Source organism: Cladophialophora psammophila (assembly GCF_000585535.1).
Source record: "Cladophialophora psammophila CBS 110553 chromosome Unknown aczJe-supercont1.15, whole genome shotgun sequence".
Lineage (NCBI taxonomy): Eukaryota > Fungi > Ascomycota > Eurotiomycetes > Chaetothyriales > Herpotrichiellaceae > Cladophialophora > Cladophialophora psammophila.
Window position 1 is genome coordinate 2,060 of NW_006912936.1, and position 22,557 is coordinate 24,616.

The 22,557-nt window shown below is 51.4% G+C and overlaps 8 protein-coding genes across 8 annotated transcripts; 1 reads left to right on the forward strand and 7 right to left on the reverse strand.

Moving 5' to 3' along the window:
• Window positions 1-1,555: 1,555 nt before the first annotated feature.
• On the forward strand, window positions 1,556-2,085 carry A1O5_08935 (uncharacterized protein; the record flags this gene model as incomplete). Its single annotated transcript, XM_007749516.1, has 1 exon — window positions 1,556-2,085. A coding segment is annotated over exon 1 (303 nt), but the record flags the coding sequence as incomplete, so codon positions are not given.
• A 933-nt stretch (window positions 2,086-3,018) lies between these two features.
• Window positions 3,019-3,819, reverse strand: A1O5_08936 (uncharacterized protein; the record flags this gene model as incomplete). Its single annotated transcript, XM_007749517.1, has 1 exon — window positions 3,019-3,819. The coding sequence occupies one exon, from the start codon at window positions 3,817-3,819 to the stop codon at window positions 3,019-3,021; it is 801 nt and encodes a 266-aa protein (XP_007747707.1).
• An 812-nt stretch (window positions 3,820-4,631) lies between these two features.
• On the reverse strand, window positions 4,632-6,409 carry A1O5_08937 (uncharacterized protein; the record flags this gene model as incomplete). Its single annotated transcript, XM_007749518.1, has 4 exons — window positions 4,632-5,632; window positions 5,729-6,019; window positions 6,075-6,202; window positions 6,258-6,409. 4 exons carry the CDS (start codon window positions 6,407-6,409, stop codon window positions 4,632-4,634), a joined length of 1,572 nt encoding a protein of 523 aa, XP_007747708.1.
• Window positions 6,410-8,477: 2,068 nt separating this feature from the next.
• Window positions 8,478-10,676, reverse strand: A1O5_08938 (uncharacterized protein; the record flags this gene model as incomplete). The annotated part of the gene is made up of 2 exons (XM_007749519.1): window positions 8,478-10,469; window positions 10,530-10,676. 2 exons carry the CDS (start codon window positions 10,674-10,676, stop codon window positions 8,478-8,480), a joined length of 2,139 nt encoding a protein of 712 aa, XP_007747709.1.
• Window positions 10,677-12,330: 1,654 nt separating this feature from the next.
• Window positions 12,331-14,585, reverse strand: A1O5_08939 (uncharacterized protein; the record flags this gene model as incomplete). The annotated part of the gene is made up of 7 exons (XM_007749520.1): window positions 12,331-12,644; window positions 12,710-13,041; window positions 13,377-13,825; window positions 13,877-14,081; window positions 14,135-14,312; window positions 14,371-14,390; window positions 14,449-14,585. 7 exons carry the CDS (start codon window positions 14,583-14,585, stop codon window positions 12,331-12,333), a joined length of 1,635 nt encoding a protein of 544 aa, XP_007747710.1.
• Window positions 14,586-15,922: 1,337 nt separating this feature from the next.
• A1O5_08940 (uncharacterized protein) lies at window positions 15,923-17,027 on the reverse strand (the record flags this gene model as incomplete). Its single annotated transcript, XM_007749521.1, has 4 exons — window positions 15,923-16,262; window positions 16,316-16,736; window positions 16,797-16,845; window positions 16,908-17,027. The coding sequence occupies 4 exons, from the start codon at window positions 17,025-17,027 to the stop codon at window positions 15,923-15,925; spliced, it is 930 nt and encodes a 309-aa protein (XP_007747711.1).
• Window positions 17,028-17,700: 673 nt separating this feature from the next.
• Window positions 17,701-18,972, reverse strand: A1O5_08941 (protein arginine N-methyltransferase 1; the record flags this gene model as incomplete). Its single annotated transcript, XM_007749522.1, has 5 exons — window positions 17,701-18,176; window positions 18,228-18,574; window positions 18,625-18,734; window positions 18,786-18,819; window positions 18,869-18,972. The coding sequence occupies 5 exons, from the start codon at window positions 18,970-18,972 to the stop codon at window positions 17,701-17,703; spliced, it is 1,071 nt and encodes a 356-aa protein (XP_007747712.1).
• A 1,150-nt stretch (window positions 18,973-20,122) lies between these two features.
• Window positions 20,123-22,185, reverse strand: A1O5_08943 (uncharacterized protein; the record flags this gene model as incomplete). The annotated part of the gene is made up of 7 exons (XM_007749523.1): window positions 20,123-20,702; window positions 20,760-20,788; window positions 20,835-20,986; window positions 21,035-21,102; window positions 21,169-21,434; window positions 21,490-21,723; window positions 21,781-22,185. 7 exons carry the CDS (start codon window positions 22,183-22,185, stop codon window positions 20,123-20,125), a joined length of 1,734 nt encoding a protein of 577 aa, XP_007747713.1.
• Between the last annotated feature and the right edge of the window lie 372 nt (window positions 22,186-22,557).

Below are 22,557 nucleotides of genomic sequence, written 5' to 3' on the forward strand. Positions count from 1 at the left end.
CTGAAATAGGTGTTAGTGATTCATCACCCGAATCGGGTGAGAAACACCTACATCTGATCGGCTGGAATAGCCGAACCACTGCCAGCAACGGAAATTGCTCTCTCGATGAGAGCTTGGAGGGCACGACAACCTGCCTGCAGGTTGACGGGGACCTAATCCATTCAGCATGCCATTAACCTTGGCTGAATTCTCACTCACGGCAACGCAGCCAGCGCCAGGCCGGGAACGAGAGCAAAACCCACACGACTTGGACCAAGTCCAGTCGCAGGGCAAGGCAGAAAAAACTGGCTCCGAGCCAGGAGCAGACGGAGGATCCGCAAAACCGCGGAAAGCGCTTCTTTCGTCAGTACGCTGTCATTGTTCTGATATTGCAGAACTCACAATTCTTGCCAACAAGGCTGGCACCACAGCCCAACTGGGACTGAGTGTCCAGCCGGACTTCCTCGTACGTAAGAGGCTGTATACATGTCAGCAGCGTCTCTCACCCGAGTGGGGTGGGTAATACTTACACATCTTGTGGTTGATCTGAACGAGGAAGAAAGAGACGAAGAAGGCCATAGCAAAGGGCTCAAGAACCAAAGCAAAGGCTGAAGTGAATTGAACCTCACCCGCATTGCTGCAACAATACAAAACGGCTGTCTCACCTGAATCGGGTGGGAATTCAATCACTTACTATTGTCAGTGAATGGCTATTCAACTACCATATCATTGTCTTCGTCATTAACAATTGAGACGGCCTGTCCATACGATGGATCAAGGCTGTCTTCATACTCGCAGCGACTCGAGGGCGAGCCGCTTTTTGGAGGGGGGGCAACTGTCACGAACCCACCGTTGTCCCCAAGTACTCTACGCCCTCCACCCGAATCGGGTGGACGGTATAGAAAGAAAAGGAAAGGATAAGGCAAAGGACGGTTGAGGCACAAGGCTATCGGTTAACGCTGCCTTACCCTTTTCACGTGACAGAAAGAGGGGAAGCTATAAGAGTCTCCTCTCACCTGAATCGGCTGAGAGAGAACTCTTCCTTTTTCTCAAGCGTTGAGTCGTTGTCAATAGGGCTACGTGAATAGAACAAGGCATTCAGCTACTCCAATTCCTTTGTACCTACTGCGTTGCGTAGGTCCCTGATATAATAAGGATATACTCTCGAAGTCACATCTCTTAGCTTAACCTAGCTCACCCTTTCGCCAAGATCATGCCGGTGTGCATCAATCAGTTCGACCTCAAAGAGAAGTCGACCTAAGTTCAAGACATGATGCTGATATTCACGAAGGCTGAACGCGTTATCGTGTGGCTAGGGCTACCTTCAGTTGAAGAGAGTGCTGCTTACGGGTTGCTCGCTATCGGAGCAGAGAAAGAAACCATAGAAAAAGAGAACTCTTGTAACAAACCATCAAAGGCATCATCGACCTCGGGAGATAGTCGAGGTCTCCCAATTGTGGTGGGTCACCAAGAAGCACTAAATGCTTGTTCGGCGTGGAGCCGGCAGTCTTTCAACGTGGCGCACGACAAAGATTGTCCTGCTGAACTTGAGCACATCGACAAAGCTTTCTCGCAGATACTTAAACGACCGTGGTTCAGCAGGACCTGGATCCGCCAGGAATTTTCTGCGGCACGAAGTCTGACCGTACAATTTGGCAGCCTTGCTCTATCCGTTGCCGAACTCAAGAAAGGCAGTTCATCACTTGAAGAATATTTTCCCAATCTTCAAAAGCTCTCTGCGGCACTGGACGCTTTGCGAGATCCCTGCCCAGGCATCCCATCGACAAGCCACACAGTAAACTGATGAGATGGATGTACATCTTATCGGGAAACGTTGGCTTTGAGTCTTCCGATCCGCGTGATAGGGTGTATGCCCTGATCGGAATGATGCTGGAGCAGGTCAATATCAAGCATCACGGGTTCATCACCGTAATCGCCAGTGATGAACAAATTTATCCCGTGGACTATCGGAAAAATACCGGAGAAGTCTACCAGGATGCTATCCATTATCTTGTTCAAAATTCCCAAAGTCTATTGCCTCTTCATGTCTTTCGCTCCTATACGCAAAAGGCAATAGATATGCCATCCTGGGTGACTGACTGGCGAACATGTAAGCTCCTAGCTTTCAAAGACTCCGAACATCCATATTATGGTGGCGTAAAGGGGAAAGTAGGACAGTACCACCCGCTACAGAAAGGTGATCTTCCAGGTTGCTTGACAGTTACTGGGGTGACAATAGCCCGTGTAGGCGAGAGAATGCTCAAAGAGCAGTGGGCGGACCTAGCGGACCATAAGACCCCGAAATGGAGAGTCGAGCTGGGCTTTCTTGCAAGTGGCACAGGAGATCTGACCGATCGATTGTCCACGTCTGGATCGAATAAGGTTCGGTTCATGCGCTTCATTCAGAGCATATCCTACAGCGCCTCCAAGATCGACTTTACCCTGCCCCTTAATTACGAAGGCGGCGTACAAAGCTTCAATAAGGAAATGGGCAGGGGGATGTTCCGGCCCAAATTGAAAATGACAACACAACTTTGCAATTTTGAGGGGAGCACTGCAATGATCGACATTGGCTACCCGAACTCCCAGCCTCCATGTCGCAAGATGAGAGCTGATTTTTTTTTATCTTGGCCTCGGATGCCGTGCAATCGAGCGATTGGGTCTTCCGACTTGATGGTTCCGACCGATTCGCTTGTGTCCGCAAGGCAATGGCTCAGAGGTATACATTTGTCGGCCCTGCCGTGCTCCTGCAAACTCCCGTCCCCGATCCCGGTTTGAAGGATTTGGATTTCGATCAGGTTATTGAGTTGTCGGCCGACTCTGATGCGATTCCCGCCGATGGATTAAAGAGCGAAGAATTTTGCTTGACCTAAAGGACCGAGTTTGATTTTTTATTTTTAATTTTTTTTTTTCCTGTTTTTGCAAACAGGATGGTCCTTGCCAATATTCACGCTACAGGAGTATTCTGGGAGGACGGCGACTCCGTCGCTGATCTGAGAAGGAAGCTCAAGGCTCATGCAGATGCCACCGCTTCGCGCACTATCCATCCCAAACGCCCGGCCCTCCCATCATGGCGCGCCAATATGGTTGCGCGAATATGCAAAGGGACGCCCAGATGTCGCTCCAACAGCAAATGGTCCAGATCAAGACAACCACGAGGACCGCCTCTAACAGGGTGGCGAAATATGGCCTGTGAAACCCTGAGGCGCGCAGCCTTCCAGCCATGATCTGCGGCCAAGAATCACTGAGAAGACGCCATACTCCCCTCAGCCAAGCGATCGCTCGTACCACGGGAACCGCCACTTTCCCCACGACGCTATTCTTGTACTGCTGCCTCTTGGCCTCCAGTTCCTGGATTTTAGGACACACTGGGTTCCCCGTGACAAGGCAGACTTTACTCCACGGCTGTTGGGTATCCCCACGGCCTTGGTGGTCGACGTCGGCGAACATGGAGAACACAAAGGCACCTCCGCGCTCATGGTCCGCGCATTCCAGGTGATGCCTCCGCCGCCTCAGGATTGTTTTAACCTCGGGATTGGCGACGAACAGGGCGTCCGATTTAAAGGATAGCTTGGTGCTCTTGGGCACGGGGAGATGCTGGGCATATCTGCTCTTCACCCAGCTGATGCGCATCTTCACCGTGAGTTTCGAGCCGACCAGGGCTGCGAAGTAGGTGTTTGTGAGTTTCAGCGACAGCAAGTCGGGGTACGGAAGGTGTTCTGCAACCATGTGGTGGATTTCCGGAGGAAGGGAGGCGAGACCCTTGAGGGCGTGGTGCGAGGGATTTTCTGGACTAGAACCTTTCCGTGCTGCTGGTAGAAGTGCTGTCGAAGAAGCCATCGACACAGGAGCCGAGCACGGTATCGCACCAGTTGGAATTGGTGCTCTTTCAGGGTTGTGCTTGGTTGCGAGCAGTCCCAGAACGGGCGTGGTGGGGCAAATAGAGTGACTCCCGAGGGTGTATCTCAATCGCTCGTCGAAGAGGTCCAGCAGCAAGGTGTGAGAAATGTAAAAGAGAACTGAGGCGATACGATACGATCACCGCATCTCCAGGAGCACGGAATAATAAATAATCACGTCAAAGCATTGGGAAGTGAGGTACATAGTGGGATTATCATGTCTGCCTGGCGAGGCTGAATTGACGCCAGCCTGCCCGCGTCGGGACAAGCTGGCATTATCGAGGACCAGGGGTTTGACTCACATGGAGCGCAGGGGATTGCAGCCCCGTGAGGACAAGGACAGCAAAGGGCCAGATGAAGAAATGAACAATGTGTCCGTGGAAGGAACAAGAGGAGGATTGTTGTCAATGGAGTGACGTTCGAGTTGAAGTTGGCTGTCTGTCTGTGGTTGGTGGCCGGATAAATAGTTATTCCCCCCGCTCTGAGGGCTCGACCTGGAGCCTTGCATGGACTCAACATTGAGCTTCCTTTGTACAGGAAACTAATTTAATCAACAAGAATACATGATTTAAGAATGTCCATCGCCCGGGAAGAAATGCATGACCGTCTCTTGGACCATGTATGCTAAGGCTACTAGATCAGAAAGCTTCTCGATCCGCAGTGGGAAGGGAAAAGCAGCTTAGCCCCTTTTCCATCCAACACAGCCTCACTGCCATCCGCTCCACAGCCTCCCTCACACAAACGCATACCCAATCATGGCCTCCACCTGAAGGCAGGATGCTTCCAGTCAAGATCCTGTACCTGCTTCAATGACAGGCCATCCAACTCGGCATCGACATCCTTCTTCTCCCTCCGCTTATTATCCGCCCACATCCAGAACAGCAGGAGAATGGCAGAAATCAAGATCGTCGACGAGGTAGCTAAATTCAATCCGTTGCCAATATGATAGTTGGGCCCGTCAAAGGGCAGGAAAGACCAGGTAGAAATCAACCCGCCGACGTTTCCAAACATGACGTTCGTGCCAATGGCGGCTGAGCGGGCCGTATCTGAGACGACATTTGCGGAAACTTGGGCGTTGCAGAGCGCACCGTATGAGAAAGCTCCGGCTGCAATGAGAAATGTTGCCCCATAACGGACGCTGGCATTTGTGCTGGCCAGGAACATGATGTATCCCGCCATCATTAACGGCGTCGAGAGGATGATGAAGATGTTGCGACGGTCGTATCGCCACGAGAGCAAGGGAAAAAGAAGGATGAAGAAGGCTCCCACAACATACGGCGGGACGGTGTGCAGTTGTTGAGACACGACTGAGTTCTTGGGATAGATCGTCTTCACAATGGTCGGGAGGAAGAAGGCCAGCCCTTGGACGGTGATGTTGTCGAGAAGGAAGATGAAGGATGTGGCGAGAGTGACCGGGCTCGAGATGCCACGGAGAATCTTGGGCATGTCCAACTTATCGAGCACCTCGGTCGTGCCAACACGCTCAGACTTGACTCTGGCAATTGCAAGGTCTTTTTCTTCTTGACTAAGCCATCTCGCGGTTTCCGGCCGGTCAGTCAGGGTGAAGAAGGAAATGAGCGAAAGACCACAGGTGATGATGCCTTCAATGGCAAAGATCATCCGCCATTCATGGAGGCCTCCAAAATGGCTAAGCTTTAGGATTGCAGAAGCCAAAAGACCTCCAAAAGCTCCGGCGAGGGGTGCCATGACAATGTAAAGCGATAGCCGAAATGCCAATTCGCTGCGACGGTACCCTGCGATATCTGTCAGCCTGGACGGACGAATGACGGTGCACTTGGAATAACTCCTAGCTACGGAGAAGACAGTCTGTCAATCAGGAAGAGACTTACATCGAGACATATAATATGCAATACCTGGAAGCATGCCGGCCTCGGCTATACCTAGGAGGAAACGTACGCCACACGCCGCGGACATGTGGTGGACGAAGGCCGTACAGATGGAAAAGATTCCGAAAGCAAGCGAGGTGGTGGGGAGAAACCATCCAGGGCCAAAGTACTTGCAGGCCATGTTTGCCGGCAACTCAAAGAGGATATAGCTGATATAGAAGGTAGAGAGAACAATGTTATAATCGTAACCCGTCAAATGAATGTCTTTTTCGAGGCCAGCGAGCTTGGCGTTACCTGGAAGGGAGAGGTTAGGAGGGGATCATTTATGATGAGATGCCGTGCCACTCACCGATATTAGCGCGGTCGATGAAGCAAAAGAGGTAGAGAAGAGAGACCGTCGGCACGACGTAGAGATCAATCTTCCAGCGCAGTTTTGCTTCGGCCTTTGGATCGAATGTAACAAGGGAGTGGCCATATCTAGAGCGGGCATTAGCCGTGGCTATTTGGTGCATGAGGGAGATGCTTGACTTACTTGTCAGTAGCAGTGTGGCCTCTTTCTGCAGCTTCATGGAAGTTCTCTGCATGCATGGCGGCTGCCTTCTCATTCATGACCTCGTCTTGAAGCGACTGTCGGACGGCCTGATCGGCCTGGCGCTCCTCGACATTATGGTCTTTGGAAGTCATGCTGGATTATTCGGTGTGGAAGTAAGACGACGAGTGTGAGGATATCAAGAGACGTCGAGACAAAGCATGGCCAAGGGAGGAGGGGCGGCCGGGTCTAAGTAGTCTTGCGTCGCCATGGCATCCCGGCCGTCAGCTCGAGACGTTGGTTGATTGGCATGTCCAACATCCGTGTCCATCGTCCATCGAGTCGGAGGGAGCAACGAATAAACGATGCACGCTTGCAGAGAAAGAGTCACAACGGCCCATCTTGGCCCTGACACCTGGCACTCCGGATGCTGCACCTGGTCAGCGGAGACAAGGCTGGTTGAAAGGATGAAGGGTCTGGAACCGTGGGACCTGGATGGAGACCTGGATGGAGACCTGGACGGAGACCTGGAGACGAAATGACGGGGAAGGGAGATGAAGATGGCAAATGATGGTCGCTATCTTTTGCGGGGACCAATGGCCAGGGTGGAAATGGCGATTGACAAGAAGCGTAGACGGAGTCAAATACCGCAGATAGGATAATGTATGTACCAGTTACATAGCAGGAGGATGCACTGGTCAGACTGGTCTTGACTGGTGTACTTGCTAGATCCATAACTGACGGGGCTTGCCAAGAATGCTCCCTCGCCTCTCCCTGCCTCCTTTCTCTCTCTCTCTCTCTCTCTCACTCACTCTCTGTCCTGTCACACGACGAACAGCTGGATGCCTGCGTTCTTGAACCAGGCTTGATCTCTTTGACTTACAGATTTGTCTTGCTTCTCCTTCATTCTCTCACCCCAAAGGGAAGGGCAGTCATCAATCCTTCCCTTAGATTCACTCTCCCAGTTCAGCCGGGTTCTAGCCCTCCCCAGGAAGCAAATACTTCCGAGCGGACCTTGTCTGAAGTCCTTCTTCCATCACTCATCGCCCGTACCCAAGACTTGCACATCTCTAGCGTGCCCAGAAACGCCCATCAGCCACCATCGCCTCGGGACTTCGAGTCGGGAAGTAATGGTTTGCGGGGACCCAGTTGCTTGGCTCCAGTAGATGAACAGTGCACTTGATGCTTCTTGGTTGATCCTGTCCTATGAGCTACTGTGCTTACTCGTGTTGACTCCGGTCCGGGTGATGAACGGCGCAATGGCCACATTGGGTCTGGTCGAGGTCGATGAAAGAGAAAACTAGGATCTCATGAATAAACGGGGCAAACACATGGCTCTGGTGCTTCATCCGAGCTCTATCAAGTTTGGAATAGCACATCCGGATCCGCGGGTCAAAAGTTCTTCTGGAACTCTATGCTGCTCGCCCGTGGGAACTAGGGCCAGATTAGAGGACCAAAGGGCAACAAAGGCCGGGTGTATGCAATCTGTCCGGAGATGCGATGCGGCATACATGCCTCACAGGGCAGGATCCGAGAGGGACGGAAGGGACAGAGATCGCGACGAGATCTTCATTTCGTCCAAGGCGAACTCGGTATGCTCTCTATCTTCTACTTGGGCTATCGCCCTTTCTCAGGCATCCGTCATGTCTGGAGATATACGCATTATCCCGTATTGAACCCTGGTATCATCATTAGAAGTTTCAAAACGTCCTCCAGCTAGTCCCGGAACTCCTCGCTGAGCAAGAACTTTCAGTCTCTCTGCACTATGCAAAAACGCCTCCACATATCCTGATCCTGCTGTCGTCTTTCTGGGTCATTCCTACCGTCCATGGCCAAAACAGGCCTTCCCGCTCTATCTTCATGGGGAATATTCGTCATTGAACACGAAAGAAAAAGGAGAGAAAAAGTCAAGGGCCCGAGCGCTGGCTGTGCAACTCCAGGAGAATGTAGAATATCCAGGCAGACGTGCCTGGAGAAGAGAACCAGAGTCGCTTCCTGGCCTTGCTGGTCGTCGTCGTCAAATAAAGGCAGAGCCGCGTACGAAGGGAGTACCAGAAAAGGCCCCGTAACCTCGGGCAGGCTCGTTGCCTCCCACATGATTTCCGTCAACAAATTCGCCATCTCGTCTTCGACCGTGACTTTCGTCGAGTCCTATGGGTTGGCTCCATGTCGCCACTTGTTGGAACGAGTATCGGAAGGTAGATTTCCGTCTTCATTGAACAATTACGGCCACATCCTGCGGTGATTCTGATGGTTATGATATCGGTGGTGAACGTGCAGTGGCTTGGGTTGGATTTCAGGTTGGCTTTCCGGCGGCTTTTCCTCGTCCTTCGTGTCTTGTCCTGGCGTATCTTGATCCTTTTCCTCACTTTGCTTCATCTCCTCGTCCTGCTCCTCGTCTGTACTCTGTTTCTGATCTTTCCATCCATCTCCTTTCTTCCCGTCCTCCTTCTTCTCCTCTTCCTTCTCTTCCTTGTTGACCTCCTCTTTCTTTTCGTCATTCTTGTTGCCATTACCGTCCAAGCCCTCAACCGACAGGCCTTCGACATCGGAAAACTCGCCCAACATCTCAAAGCGGAAAGGTTGTGCACCGTCATCATCGGCAGGATGTTCCAAAAACAGATGTCCTGGTTCGAAACCGTGATTGAAGCTTTCTTCATCCTTCTGCTTGGTCATGTCTGCTTCCTGTTTGAGCTTGAGCATTAGCTCCTTGGTCACATCCATCACCTCCCCTCCCTCTTTCGGGTGCGTGATCTCCTGCGCTGCAGTGGCGTAGTTTAGGGCGGCCTCGACAAGACAGCCACGTACATCGTCCCCGACCCAGGAAGATAAGATGCCCATCAGGTCCGAGTCAGCACCCTTCAGAAGACCATCCTTTTTCAGTAGCGTCTTGAATTGAGGCAGATTACGAACGAAAGACAACAGCCCTTCGATGCGGGCGACTTGGACCGTCTCATCGTTGACACTAAATGTCACACTCATCACATCATGGCCATTGCTCGTATCCCACTGAGCCACACTGTTGGGAATGAGGATGCGCCCTTTGTCGCAGCGGTCGTCCTCAGGTCCCAGGTCGAGTATAGCGTTGCCGAAGTCAAGCGACTCGGAAGCAAAAGCGAGGTGGAACTGTGTGCCAATATTAATCATTACCACAAATTCTGGTCGATAAAAACTGCCATCACAATGCTTCTCGATATTGGTCCGCGGAAAGGCTGCGTATACTCGGACTCGGGGATCGATGTTCATGCTTGACGGCAGGGGCACCGGCACGAAATTGGTGCCACCACGCAAACTGCCGCCCTCTTCATTGTGTTTGGTCATGAAGTTGTCGGGCACCTCTTGCTCATATTCGAATTCACAATCGCCGCAGCGGAGATGGCACTTCAAGATCCGTAAAGGTTTGAAGCTGTAAACGAAATGGATGTATTCGCTGGGTTGGCGCAGAGCTGCAATTGCTGTGGTGGGATTCGTGCCAGCCGACGCCTGCTGTTGCTCGTTTGGAATGAAAAATGGTGCCCAGTTCTTTTCGGTCGATTGTCGGTCAGTGTCCTTGATGGTGAGGACGGTGGAGTAGTTGGAGAAGGGTCGGAAGATGTACATTGCTCGCTTCCACTCGGTTCGTTTCGCGATCATGTTGAAAATGACAACTGGTTCGGCGCCCTTTACATTGTCCTCCAGAATGATCCGGGGGTCTTCGGGTCCATACAAGCTCCCATCGTCTTCCCATTGCGCGGGGACGTCGAAGACCAGGGGAAACTTGAACTGCTGTCCACCCCAGGTGATTGTATGATTGTCCAAATGCTCCCAGTCCTGGTTGTAGAGTTGGCCTCGCAGAAAGCTCATCTTTGGCACTGAACGAGTCCTCGAAGGGCAGAAGATAACTCGAGTGACGGACAAGAAGACCTTCTGTTCCGGCAGCCACACACTGGATCCGGAAAGGCGAGCCCACGTCTTCTCAATGATCTCACTCGCTTCCATCTTGGGGTCATTCATCATTTCGTCAGGGTAGTCGACCATCGGATGAGAGTCGAGGGTCAAGGCTATTTGTTTGATATCATCGTCGAGGAAGAAGCTCTTCTGCACCCCGACAGTCGAGTTGTACTTCAAAGTATCACACGATCTCTTGCCAGGCAATCCAGTGTTCACAAACCCCGGTATCGGTAAAGGATCGAAAGGCCCCCATTGTAGGTAGTATCCGGACCGCGATCGGTCGACCTAGAACTCATTAGCCAAGAGTGCATCAGATGCACGGCTTCGCAGACGAGTGCTACCCACTTTTCTGTGAAGGTAGGTCACCGAGTTTACCGGGAATAATGTGCTTTGGAAGAAGAGGACAATCAGAATCGCTGCTAAGGCGAGGACGCTGAGCCGTTGTATTCTTGCCGGAGCAGAAAATCTGTCTAGGACTGGACGAATCCCCATATCGTCTTTCTTCCTCCTCTTGTTCAAACGTCGATAGGAGGAGGAAGACGGGAGAGAGGAATGCTTTTTCGCTCCAGCGAGTGGGGGGGGGAGACAACACGCCACGGGGACCGCAGAATGTTATATCGATATAATTTCCATCTGGCCGGGTCGCTGATGACGGAGACTCCTGAATTGGCGTCTACCTATGGTTGGCGCAGCAGATTCCAGCATTGCCTGACCAGGAACATGGCGGAAGAATCCGAGTTTAAAGCGGGACGAGGGTAGGGATCACAGAAGATATCGATGGAGAGGACACATCGCATAAGGGGGGGAGGGACAAGGGGGGTTTGATAGACGCAGAGCAGATTCATCGTGATTGAGTCTCACTCCGCCGCCCATAGGAGAGTAAGAAACCAGGACACGACGAGATCGACTTAACTTCGGTCAGAATCAACGCCTCATCCGTCTTGCGGAGATTACGTCCTGCAAGTCGCATGTGGGGGGGGGGACCATTTTGAAATGGGCAGCGTGTGTGTGTTGAAACGCCAAAAAAGAAACACGTCCAGAAGTCAGAGTTCAGGGATGGTATGTTTGCGGTGCGCCAAAAATGGATCCAGGTTCTATCTCTTCTGACCACTCTTGTCCTTATCTTCAGGCATTGGCGGCCCAGAGGGTTTTCTCGAATCGAGGGACTTTTCCTTTCTGGGTGCGCTGAGACAAGGAACATGCTGCCATCCAAGTCAAGCGAAATGTGGGCCAAGAGGATGGCCTGTTGCTCGTTGAGATCGCTCGGGGGTTTCTGCCATATCCTATGTAATATCCTCCACAAGTCTTGCATCTTGCAGGCCAACGAGTACGGAGTACGAGGTAGTTGGGTACCGATACAAGCAGGGATGGAGCGCAGGTTTCTTGAGCCAGGGGATGGTGTCCAGCCACACCTGAGAGGGGCTGGTCGTTGGATAAGGAGTCTCTGTTCAGCGATGCCATGGCGGACAGTGGTGATTTTTCTCGGTGCTCGCACTTGGTTAAGGCGTGGCGATACGCAAGAATCTGTACTCCGTAGTGCGTGTCGCGGGCTGGTGGGCGTCCTGTCGGGTACCTGCGTTGGTTTGACGGTTGAGGGGCGTCAAGCTGAATCTTGGCGGGAGTGACCACCGACCACGCTGAATCTGGTGGAGAAAACGTGCAGCGCCTAATATTCTGGAGCTAAAGAGGGCTCAATAACGTCGGTGAAGAAGCGGCTACTATGTCAAATACAGCCAACGGTACTGAGTATGGTTGAAGGATACCTCGTAGAGCACCCTGAGCACCACCAACTCATAAAGGTAAGCGCCATATGGCCTACTTCGTACCTAGGATGTGTACTTGCGAATGACGGATATCTTCGACCTAATAGTAAATCACATTACCTACTCTTGTCAGACTTCGTCCCTTGATTCTGAATCCAGCCCAACCCTCTGTACTTGGTACACCATTCCCCCGCTCGATGGCGTTACGCTTCCTGAATTGTGGCCACCGTGATTTTAACCCTTGTGAATGGAGCTCGTGACATCGACTGTCGATCTCTGTGATACATACCAGCAGATCAAAACACGCTTGTACTCCAGTACGTACATATTTTTCGCCCCTTTCAAACACCATTCTTCACATCGATCCCGTGCGGAAAGTGTTTCTATACCTTCTCGTGTTGAACCACCTCCACCTGGGCAGCACTTCCCCCAACAGCCGCCTTCTCCTCCAACACCCTCTCTCTCGCCAGCTGATCACTGGCGTCAGCTTCCCGTTGTCCGTATCTTCCAATCTTGTACCAGGGAAGGCGGAACAATGCGTCCATGCCCTCGAGACTACGACCGCTTGTCTCGGGGATAAAGAACCAAGCCCATATCCCACCGAGGATCGTGATCGTGGTGAAAAACCAGAACGTTCCTCGGGGACTGAGGCTGAGCAGCATGTTGGGCACCGCGCGTGAGTTGCCGTATTGGTTGACTGTTCGAACTCCTTGTTAGCGCGAAACTCATTCCTGGTTGACTACTGGGGATAAGAAAGCTTACCAAAATGGAAGCACATGACCAAAGAGCTGCTCACGGCACGGATCCTGAGGGGATAGATCTCGGCATTCAGCAGATACTGCATGCTATTGAAGCCCAACGCCCATCCCGCGCCCGAGATGTATATCATGACAATACCGCCTGTCGAAGCATGCTTCTGAGAAGGTGTGAAGACTGTGTTATCGTCGATGTTGGGCACGGCTGTCAGGAAGGCTGCAATGTAGCACATGGAAATCGCCTGGAGTGCGATGCCGACGGACAACGATCTCTTTCGTCCAATAACATCGACCAGGAACAAGGCACAGATTATCGATGCGACAAACTTTACGACTCCACTGCATGTTGAAAATCATCATCAATAACATGGACAAATATGAAACGGTATCTCACAACAGAAAGTGGAACTCACAAGATTGCCGTAGCGTACAGCTATTTCCAGTCAGCCCGTAATATAACCAAATTGAGGGAACATTGCATCTGGCTTACCTTTTCATTGTCACCTTTGGTGCCGAGGAGCGCGAACATCTGCAAATATGCGTTAGCACATATCGACATAGACAAGAGCCAATGACAACTGGGACCTCCAAATGGCAACCAATGCTCGGGGGTGACCTACATCCGGAGCATATCCATATAGGGCCCAAATGTTAGCAAGCGTGAGAAGAGATACCATGCCGGGGTCGGTCTTGAACTATTACGAGGAGGGGGAACATACATGGTGATACTTTGAGCACCTGACCATTGACCAAATAACTGAACGCCGAGACCCAGGTAAATCCGGTAGAAGTTGTTGGGCATGCAGAACATCTCTCGAATAATGCCCAAAAATCCCTGGCCCATTGTTGCTTCCTGCTCTTCATCCAGCTGGTGCTTGATACCGTTGATCTCTGCCGTGATGTATTCGTCGTCGGGACTAAGTCCTCGGATCTTGGCCAAATTGGCTATTGCATGGTCTATTTTGCCTTTCTTGATCAGGAACCGAGGTGATTCATTGTTGAACCATGACAAGATGAAGATAAGGCCAGCAAACATCAGGTGGAGGGATGTCGGCACCATCCAGGAGCTGGACTTGTTCTGGTCGATGTGGAGGCTGCTTCCCCAAGTCGAAAAGTATGCGAGCTGTTGCAAGTTAGTTCACAGAACCGACACAACGGAGCTGCTCGTCTTCACCATGATTCCGATGTACACCGAACCCGAGAACACGCAGGTGCAAAGTCCTCGGACCGCCTTGGGTGAAATTTCGGAAAGATAGACAGGCGCGATGACAGTGGTCTGGCCAATTCCTAGTCCTGCAATGAAGCGGCCAGCGTACACTTGGCCCAACCGCCCGTTATTTGTCAGGAAGATGACGATTCCGAAAATCCAAACAAGGCACCTGAATACGATAAGCACGAAGACCTCTGAGACTGTAAGAAGGGGAAGACTCACAATTGTCGAGTAGCCCAGAGACGACCAATACGATCAGCGAGGATGAAGGCGAGTAGAGCGCCGCCCACGCTCCCGATCTGGACCATTGCAGAGACGTTGCCCTTGACATTTGCATATTGATCTTCATCGAGTTTGTCAAACCCCAGAAGGCGCTGGAAGTCGTCCGTGTTGAAAGTGCCTGGTCGCACAACATCAGCAGAGCCCAACTTGATGGCACCAACATAGGACAATCTTACCGCTGATTAACCCTTCATCCCTACGAATCGCTGTCAGCCCACGTCATTGGGGGCTCCAATGCTCCAAGGACAGCTCACACGCCTCTAGCAGCTCCCATAATGCCAAAGGAGACGACAGCGAACCAAAGTCTCCAATTGAGAACTTCTCTGGGTTCATCCGCCATAGAACTCCCCAGACGGAAGATATTCAGAGGTTTGCCTCCACCGCCACCCATATTTGTGATACTCAAGCAGATGCACGCGGTGATTGAAGTGCCTGGTAATGAATAACTAAGATGACACTGGCTTGACCGATGGAGTCGAGGACGAAGGGCGACTTAGTCCATCTTAAATATACCAAGCCCTTCACCAAGAAACTCACCTCTTCATCCGCTGGGTCGGGGATGGCTTGGTATTGCTTCACCAAACTTTGCGGACATCCATGTCCTTTGTCGAGGCGCCATGGCAATGCCTTCCTGATGCCGAAATTGGCAAATCCACGGAGAAAAGAGACGGGGCGCCAAGGTGCTGGATTCTCGTTGTGCAGCACAAGAAGTTCAACTTGCGGGGATCGGGTGCAACATGATGGACCATAGTGGCCTTGTTCTATGGAGGAATTTCCGAGTCTGGGAGGTGTTAGATGTGACAGGATGTGAGCGACCTATCGGCAGAGGTGTTGTCAGCTCGATGTAACAGCATATCCATTGACATGGGGGTGTTGGCCAGCGGAACAGGAGATATACTGTCGATCCGACAAGCTGCCAAGATACACACCGTCATGCGACAGCTATAGTGGCTTCATCCATGGCTTGTAGCATGGGCGAGAAGGACAAAAAGGGCGAGGAATGCTTCCCGTCGGGACGAAGAGAACTTCTTGGCTTGTAGCGTTACAACTTACCAGAAAACCCGGGGCGACACGGAGCGGAAACGGAGCTTGAGATGATGGCGAGACAGTTCCTAGCCGCAGCAATAGAAAAAGAATGTCGAAAGCCACCCAAAAGCCGCCCCGCGTGCAATGATTTGCTGCATCAAAAGCCGATGAGCCAAACAACTTTCTCATCCTTCTCGTTCTAGTTCCCAGCTTCCAGCTTTGCCGCGTCGAGACGCCCTCGGCCTTTTCTCTGAACATCAGACTTCTTTCGCTACGTCTGGCGCCGTTTTAATCCCACTTTGACTCTTGGGCCGAGAACAGCGCGTCAGGGAAGAGACCTCAGACTTTCAGCGCGTCGTCGAATCTGGAGTCGCTTGACCCCGGGCCCTTTCACGGTAATGAAAATTCCTGCTCCTGAGACTCCCGCTCTAGGATACCCACCTTACCTGACCATTGAAAGCCTCCGACATGACTCTGGGCGCGCAAATGGCAATGGGGATGCCATCGGAAAGAGAGAAGAGTGGGCGGTAGATGAAATGGATACAGATACGCTTTTAGGCGAACCTCCGCCCAACACAAACGCCACAAAGCTGGAAGGAAGTGTTGAGACCAACTGAACTGGATACTTAGCAAGTCAAGGGATTTTTGGCTTCATTTCATCCGGCTTTGCTTGCGTCTGGCTCCCTCTGCTCCCTCTAGCTGTCAAAGCTTGCTCTTTCCGCCCACACACTTCATTAACGCCCGACCGTTGCTCAGAACCACTTTGCCATTGACCTCGGTGACAAATCGGACCTCTTCCCATCCATCCTTGATATCGCCAGTCCTCCAGATCTTGGTCGCCAGCTTCTGGCCAGGCTTCACAGGCGCGGCAAAGCGAGCCTGGAACTCCTTGATGTTTGCCGGGTCACTTCCACCCAGTTCTTTCAAGAGTGCATGTGCGGCAAAGTTCCAGGTGGACAGCCCGTGCATGATAGCTCCTCCGAAACCCATCTTCTGACCAGGTTCGGGTGTCGCGTGGAGTGGGTTATAGTCGCCATTGAGTCTGGGGTCACTCGGTGTCAGTGGCTTGTGTCGAACCAGGTTGGAGCTGCTTACCTGTATAGATGCGCGCTCTCCGCAGTCAGCTGTTTCTCGCTGACTCTATCGGGACTGTTCTCTCTGCCCTTCGGTGGTGGATAGTTGACCGTCGTAGGTCCCTTGGGGCCACCCCATCCTCCTTGGCCAACGAAGAAGCCGGAGCCGACCGCCCGTGTGTACACCTCACCGCTCTCTTTGTCCACAATGGTCTGCTCGGTTTCGACGACAGTGCCTGGCTTGCCCTTGTCGTACACTCCTATTACTTTGGACCGCAGCTCGAATTTCCGACCCTCGGACGTAGGAGGAAGAGGCTTCAGGAATTGGATCATGCGCTGGCCGTCGACGACACGCTTTGCGTCCAATTTGGGAACTCCCGGAATCGGGTTGCTGGCTTGGGCAGCATAGAAGTCAATCACTTCTTGTGTGGTCTTCTTGAATGCTAGTATATTGGTGAGTTCGGGAGTGCGGCGAGCAAGCAAGCACAGGGGACGCGACTAACGAAGGATAATTGAATATGTGGGAAACACGGCAAAGTTAGGATGGAGTTCCTGGATGACTGTCAATCAGAGCTGCGTTGTGTACTGTAGGTGTCTATCTTTCTGGCACTTACGTAGATGAAATGCAGCTCATCCACCGTGCAGCCAATGCTCACGGCAAAGAGCAGCACGTCTCTTTTCAACCACGACACCTCGGTCGGGGGATACTCGAAGCCAACACCTGGACCCGACATTTTGATGCAGCCCTCGGAAACCTTGGAAGCAAGAAGGTGAGCTTCGAGCAAACCCACAAGCTGAGCAGCTCCGAAGATTTCAGACAATAATATAGGAGAGGAAATAGTTGCGGCAGGCTGGTCAGCTTTTGTTCAAGTTCGGGGTCGTACTAGTAAACGTGGGGGAGCCGCGTGCCGAGGTACTTGTATGTCGAGAATGCAGATAGCCGGCGAACCATCGAGGCCGTGAAAGTAATCATCACATCACATCTGTCAAGCCAAGATCGAAGACACCCTTGGACACCCTCCCAGGTCAGCTACATCTCGCAATCAATACAAAGCGTCAGCTTCATTGATGGCGCCATAACATCTAGCGGCAAAATGCATTATGAATTTTCGTTTATCAAAATCAGCATCAACTCGTGGGGTATCTTAGACAAAGAACGAGGAGCTTGGATTCGTTCCCGGTAACATCATGGCCACTTTTTCATCGCAAACGAGGTGTTTCATCCATATGTGTCGTCCTTTAAAAGTCTACGCTATGTGCTCTCCAAGGTGCTATGCAGGGAGAATGCAGACCTGAAGACCAAGCCGAACAAAACGCGAGGCATGCATGGCATTCCCGCCGTCATCCCACATCAGCACCTGAAAATGATCAATAAGTAACGCGCGGTTATACTAGGGTTACGGAGTCTTACATCCTGTACTCGCATGTCCCGCGAGCGGATCGTCTGGGGTCTGACGTTTCGAGTTCGTAGTCGATCTTGATATCAAGATCTCGTCTGTTCTTGCTGTTGGGCTTATTGGAAAGGAAGCCCTGGACCATTTCTCCTTCCTCCACGGTCAGAACTTGTCGCAGATAAAAGACGGTCTGCTTCCAATGGGTGTATTTTGTGTGGGGGCCTGTGGAGAATCTGATTGGCTTGTGGCATGCCGTGAAGTCAATATCGAACCAAGCAATAAGAGCGTGGATGAAATCATTTCTTTGACATCGGAGTTGGAATGGCTCCGAAAATGCCAGCTGGGCCGGCTTGACCGTATTGAGGTCGATGGTGAAGACTGGGCATGGGTCGGTCACCAGCGCTTTGAGCTCGACAGTATCGACCAGAGGTTCAGTCAGGGCGCTCTCTTTCATAGGCGAGAAGTTGAATCCATAAACATTATCCCAGACTGAAAAGGAGTCAGCCCGCATCCCGATGCCTGAATTTTGAATGCACTTACATCCGATCTTGTCCTCCTTGTATTCTCCGTCTTCAATGCCCGCCATATAGATCGTGGCCTTGTCGGGAAATATCTTACCACCCGGTCTCAAATACTTGTCGCGTGCATAGAGAACTGTGTCAAGCATGCTCTCATACAACAGGAAGTAACCCATCCACTCTGATATTATGATGTCGACTTTGCCGTTGTTCAGATGTTGAGCAGGCAGTTCCACCTCTTCCATTTTGCCTTGCAGCAGAGTAATCTTCTTAGAGAGCCCGTTGGTCTCCACAATGAGTCTTGCCTTATTGATGATGCTGGACATGTCCACGCCAATCACATGTCTTGCACCTGCCCTTGCGGCAAACCTGGCGCTGTCAACTCGTGTCTCTGCGGTCGCGAGGAAAGATACGCATACATGCTGAGGATGCCGGTGCCACAGCCAACATCAAGAACGACCTTGTCTTTGAAGAGGTGCTGATTTTGGTAGATGGCGTCTCGGTACGACCGGGTTCGGACTTCATCTTTCTGAGACAGGGTCAGCTTGCAATTCGACACAGATGGATTTTTTGTCTGTACCAGCATTTCTTCGTGGATTCCATGGTGATCGTAACTATGGCTTCGGTCAATCAACACCATTGTCATCCCCCCGCTAGACATACCTCGTAAAGTAGCGAACTTCAGAATGTTCCATCCCCGCCATTCTCTCTTCGGTGGACATGTTGGCCATATCGGCCACGGACGGGCCAACTTTGGTGCCGTTCATGAAAGCTAGTATCGAAGAGAAATCGAATTGTCTAACAGTCAATGATTTGATGGCACATGCAGGCCGGTGAAAGGGATGGGATATTACATGGCCAAACAAAAATAAAAATAAACTTTTGGGCCAGGCTTACGACTACTGGTCAGGCTGAATGCGGGGACACGTGATGAGAGCTCAGCCGAGTCAAGGAGTAGGGAATATACTTGTAGGCGCTCCGTGCATCGTTTTCAGAAGCTTTGCCGAGAGCAATGGAATCGCATGCGGAGCTCAAAAAAGAAGAACGAGAGGAAAGGGACAAAAAAATTAGGTTCCAACAATGGATATGCATTTCATACCGAGATTATGGGTAACTGGTACTGGACACAGTGGGAATTGAACCCACGACCTCTCGCATGCGATGTAAGGAGAATGCAAAGCGAGCGCTCTACCCCTGAGCTATGCGCCCTACGACACTATATTTTCCAAAAAATCGGGGGTTTTATTATCTAAAGTTCTTTCTCCCGTGGTTGCCCTCGGCTCGGAAGAGGCGGGCGGCAAGGCGGATAGACAGAATCCGACAGCGCCTCGGCAGTGTCGAATATGATACAGGTTAAATGTCAAATCCCGTTGAGCTGAGTCTAGGTAGGAAGGATTAGTAGTAACCAAACAAATACTATCGCGCGGCGGACTCCATTGACGAGCTGCCAGAGGGCGCAAGAAAGGCAGCCAGTGATGACAGTACGGCCCACAAGGTAGAAGTGATTCGTTGGGTCAGGACATTTTGCTTGCCTTTGGAAATAAGAGCACTCCGTCCTTATCTATGCTGTTGCTATATTCGACTCGGCAGCCACCTCGTCGTTGTGGAATGTTCTTATTAGTTGCAGCGTATCCTCAATTTCAAACTATGCCAGAGCGGTCGTACAGAGGATGGCCAAAACCTTGTTGAATCTGGTCATGCTACTAGCGTGCTTCACTTCAACTTCTTTATGGCAAGGACATCATTACACTCATCGAGGGACGAAGAGAGGCGACTCCATTTCAGGTAGATGCCTGACTTTGAATTTTGCTATAGTTTCTGTTTCTGCCGCTTTGTCGCCTGGAAAACTAGGTAGTCTAAGCCACGCCTCTAGACTCTATACAACAATTCCACGCTGTCTCGGGGCAATGTACGAGGCTACGCTGCCTCGCGCACCTCCTCTTTCCTTTTCACATCGGCACTCGCGTCCACATCGTCCAACACTGACTCGCCCCTCTTCGCCGCCTTCATGCGCAGCTTCTTGATTTTCCTCGTCTGCCGTTCTGTCTCCCTAGTTACCCACCACGTAATACAGGTGACCAGGAGACATCCTCCGATAATCGCCATAGCAATAGCGAATGACACGGTATAGTGTGGTGCGTATTTGGACTGGAAGATCTGCGGTCCGACCGCCCCCCCAATTTGACCGTAGCTGTTCACAAATCCGATGGCGAATGCGGAACCCGTTGCGCGAGAGGTGGTTTGGACTCGCCACGGCCACATCAGCGGGTACCAGCTCTGCGCAAAGGAATTGGCCAGGACGGTTGCCGCGTAGACGCCGCCGTTGTTAGGAAAGGTGTATAGCACGCTGTAGCATGCCAGAATAGATACCAGGAAGCCCAAGGGGATTATAGGGCGAGGCAGCCAGGCACTGTCCGCAAAGTATCCCGAGATGGCAATTATCATGATGGAAAGAAATGAAGTAGGGATATTCAGGAGTTGACTTTTCGCAATTGACCTGTGGGAGAAGGGAGTGAGCACCATGGATAACTGTTGACAAGCTTCAGGTACTTACGTAAATCCCAAATTCGCAATGACAGTCGGCTGATAGAACGTCAAACCGTCGTGCCAACAGTCATCGTTGCCCAACCATCGTAAAGAGCCACATCCTTTTATCCTTCAATGCTGTGACAATTTCACGGAAGCTGAAATTAAGCTCTTCCGCTCGAGGCGCGTTGGCGGGCAAGCGTGCTTGAATGAATGCCTTTTCCTTCTCGCTGAGCCACTTGGCTTGCTTGGGGACTAGGTGACTAGTTAATGACAATTCTTTGAACGGTTTCCGATCCTCACAGTCTGGCAACATAAAGAACAGCGAAATGCCGAACGCAATTGTGATCACACCCTCGACGAGGAAGAGCCTTGCAGAAACATCAATGAGTCGACTTTCCCTTTCTGTCTGGGGGAAAAGGCATTCTAAATCTCACCATTGCCATCCAGAGAGTCCATCCCTACCAGAGATCGTGTCGAAAGCGTACGCCAACACGCCACTAATGACATTGGAGAAGTTTCCCAGCGCATAAAAGTAGAGGAGACGAATCGACATCTCGTCGGGACGGTACCAATACACCATTTGCAGTAACACGCCGGGAAACATGCCTGCTTCACACATTCCTAGGAAGAAACGAGCTGTATACAATCCGGTCTTGCTCGTAACTGCAGCATGGCAGGCGATCGCAATGCCCCAAGAGACCTGCAGCAGAATCAGCGTTCTGGTGTGGATTGTAAGGGTGGCTCATCAATCTTACCATAATCCTGGACTGCCATCGAGAAGGAAGCATCTTCTTGATGAATAAGTTGCTTGGAGCCTCGAAGATGATATAAGGTATCAATGGGAAATGAGTACTCAGACGAAGCATTGGAGGGAGTGGCCCACTCACATAGTAAATAGTAGATATGAAATTGTAATCGTTCGAGCTCATATGGAGTTGCGTCAGGATGTTGTGGTCAGTCCCCTTGTTCATGATTCGAGCATTGGCCGCCTATACACTCTGAGTCAGTGTCTGCTCTATACGAGAACAGGGGGGGACAGCTGTGACATTCTGATAGTCCATATTCTTGAGTAGGAACATAATACTGCACAGTGGCATGAGGTGCATATCAACTCTACGCATGAGCCTCGCCTCTTCTGCCTTAGTCAGGAGAGTGCGAGCCTTCATGCGTTCAGCGTCGTAGCCTACGATTTCGTTCTCGAGGGAAGAGACATCTGCAATTTCTTCACCACGAGGGACGACATGGATCGTAGTGTCACCTTGCGTCTCTGAGACCACTGGGATGTTCGACACCCCCTTGTCGTCTGTCACCGAGAGCTTTTGGGCTATTGTATCCAGAAAAGCTTGGAGAAGCTTGGACGTTGGAGAAGGGCTTCGTCCCGAAACGCTGGATATGCTCCTGGCTAGGGGATAGTCTTTGTACTCGATGGAAACATCGGAATGCTCCCCCATTTATTACCATTTCTCTGGAATGAAAGGGGACTACTCTGACGAGATGCGGAGTCGTCTGCCGATACTAGACACCTCATTGGGTTGAGATTGCATGTTGAAATGATGCCATCGGTATAGCCTGATGATGCCATAGACAACCGGGATAGAATCATATCAGATGGAGACGAGTTAGTCTTTTCAGCTGTTCAGAATAGGAATTGGCCAACCTTTCGCGCCGAGTTAGGGGACCCCAGTCGGCAGAGCCAGGAGGGAAACAGTTCAACGCGAAAAAAAAATGAGAACAAATTCACTAGAGAGCTCTCTAGTGATGGTCCTGGTCCCGGGAGTGGGTGATTGACGGTGGTGTCTAGAGGCATACCAGGCAAAGAATGT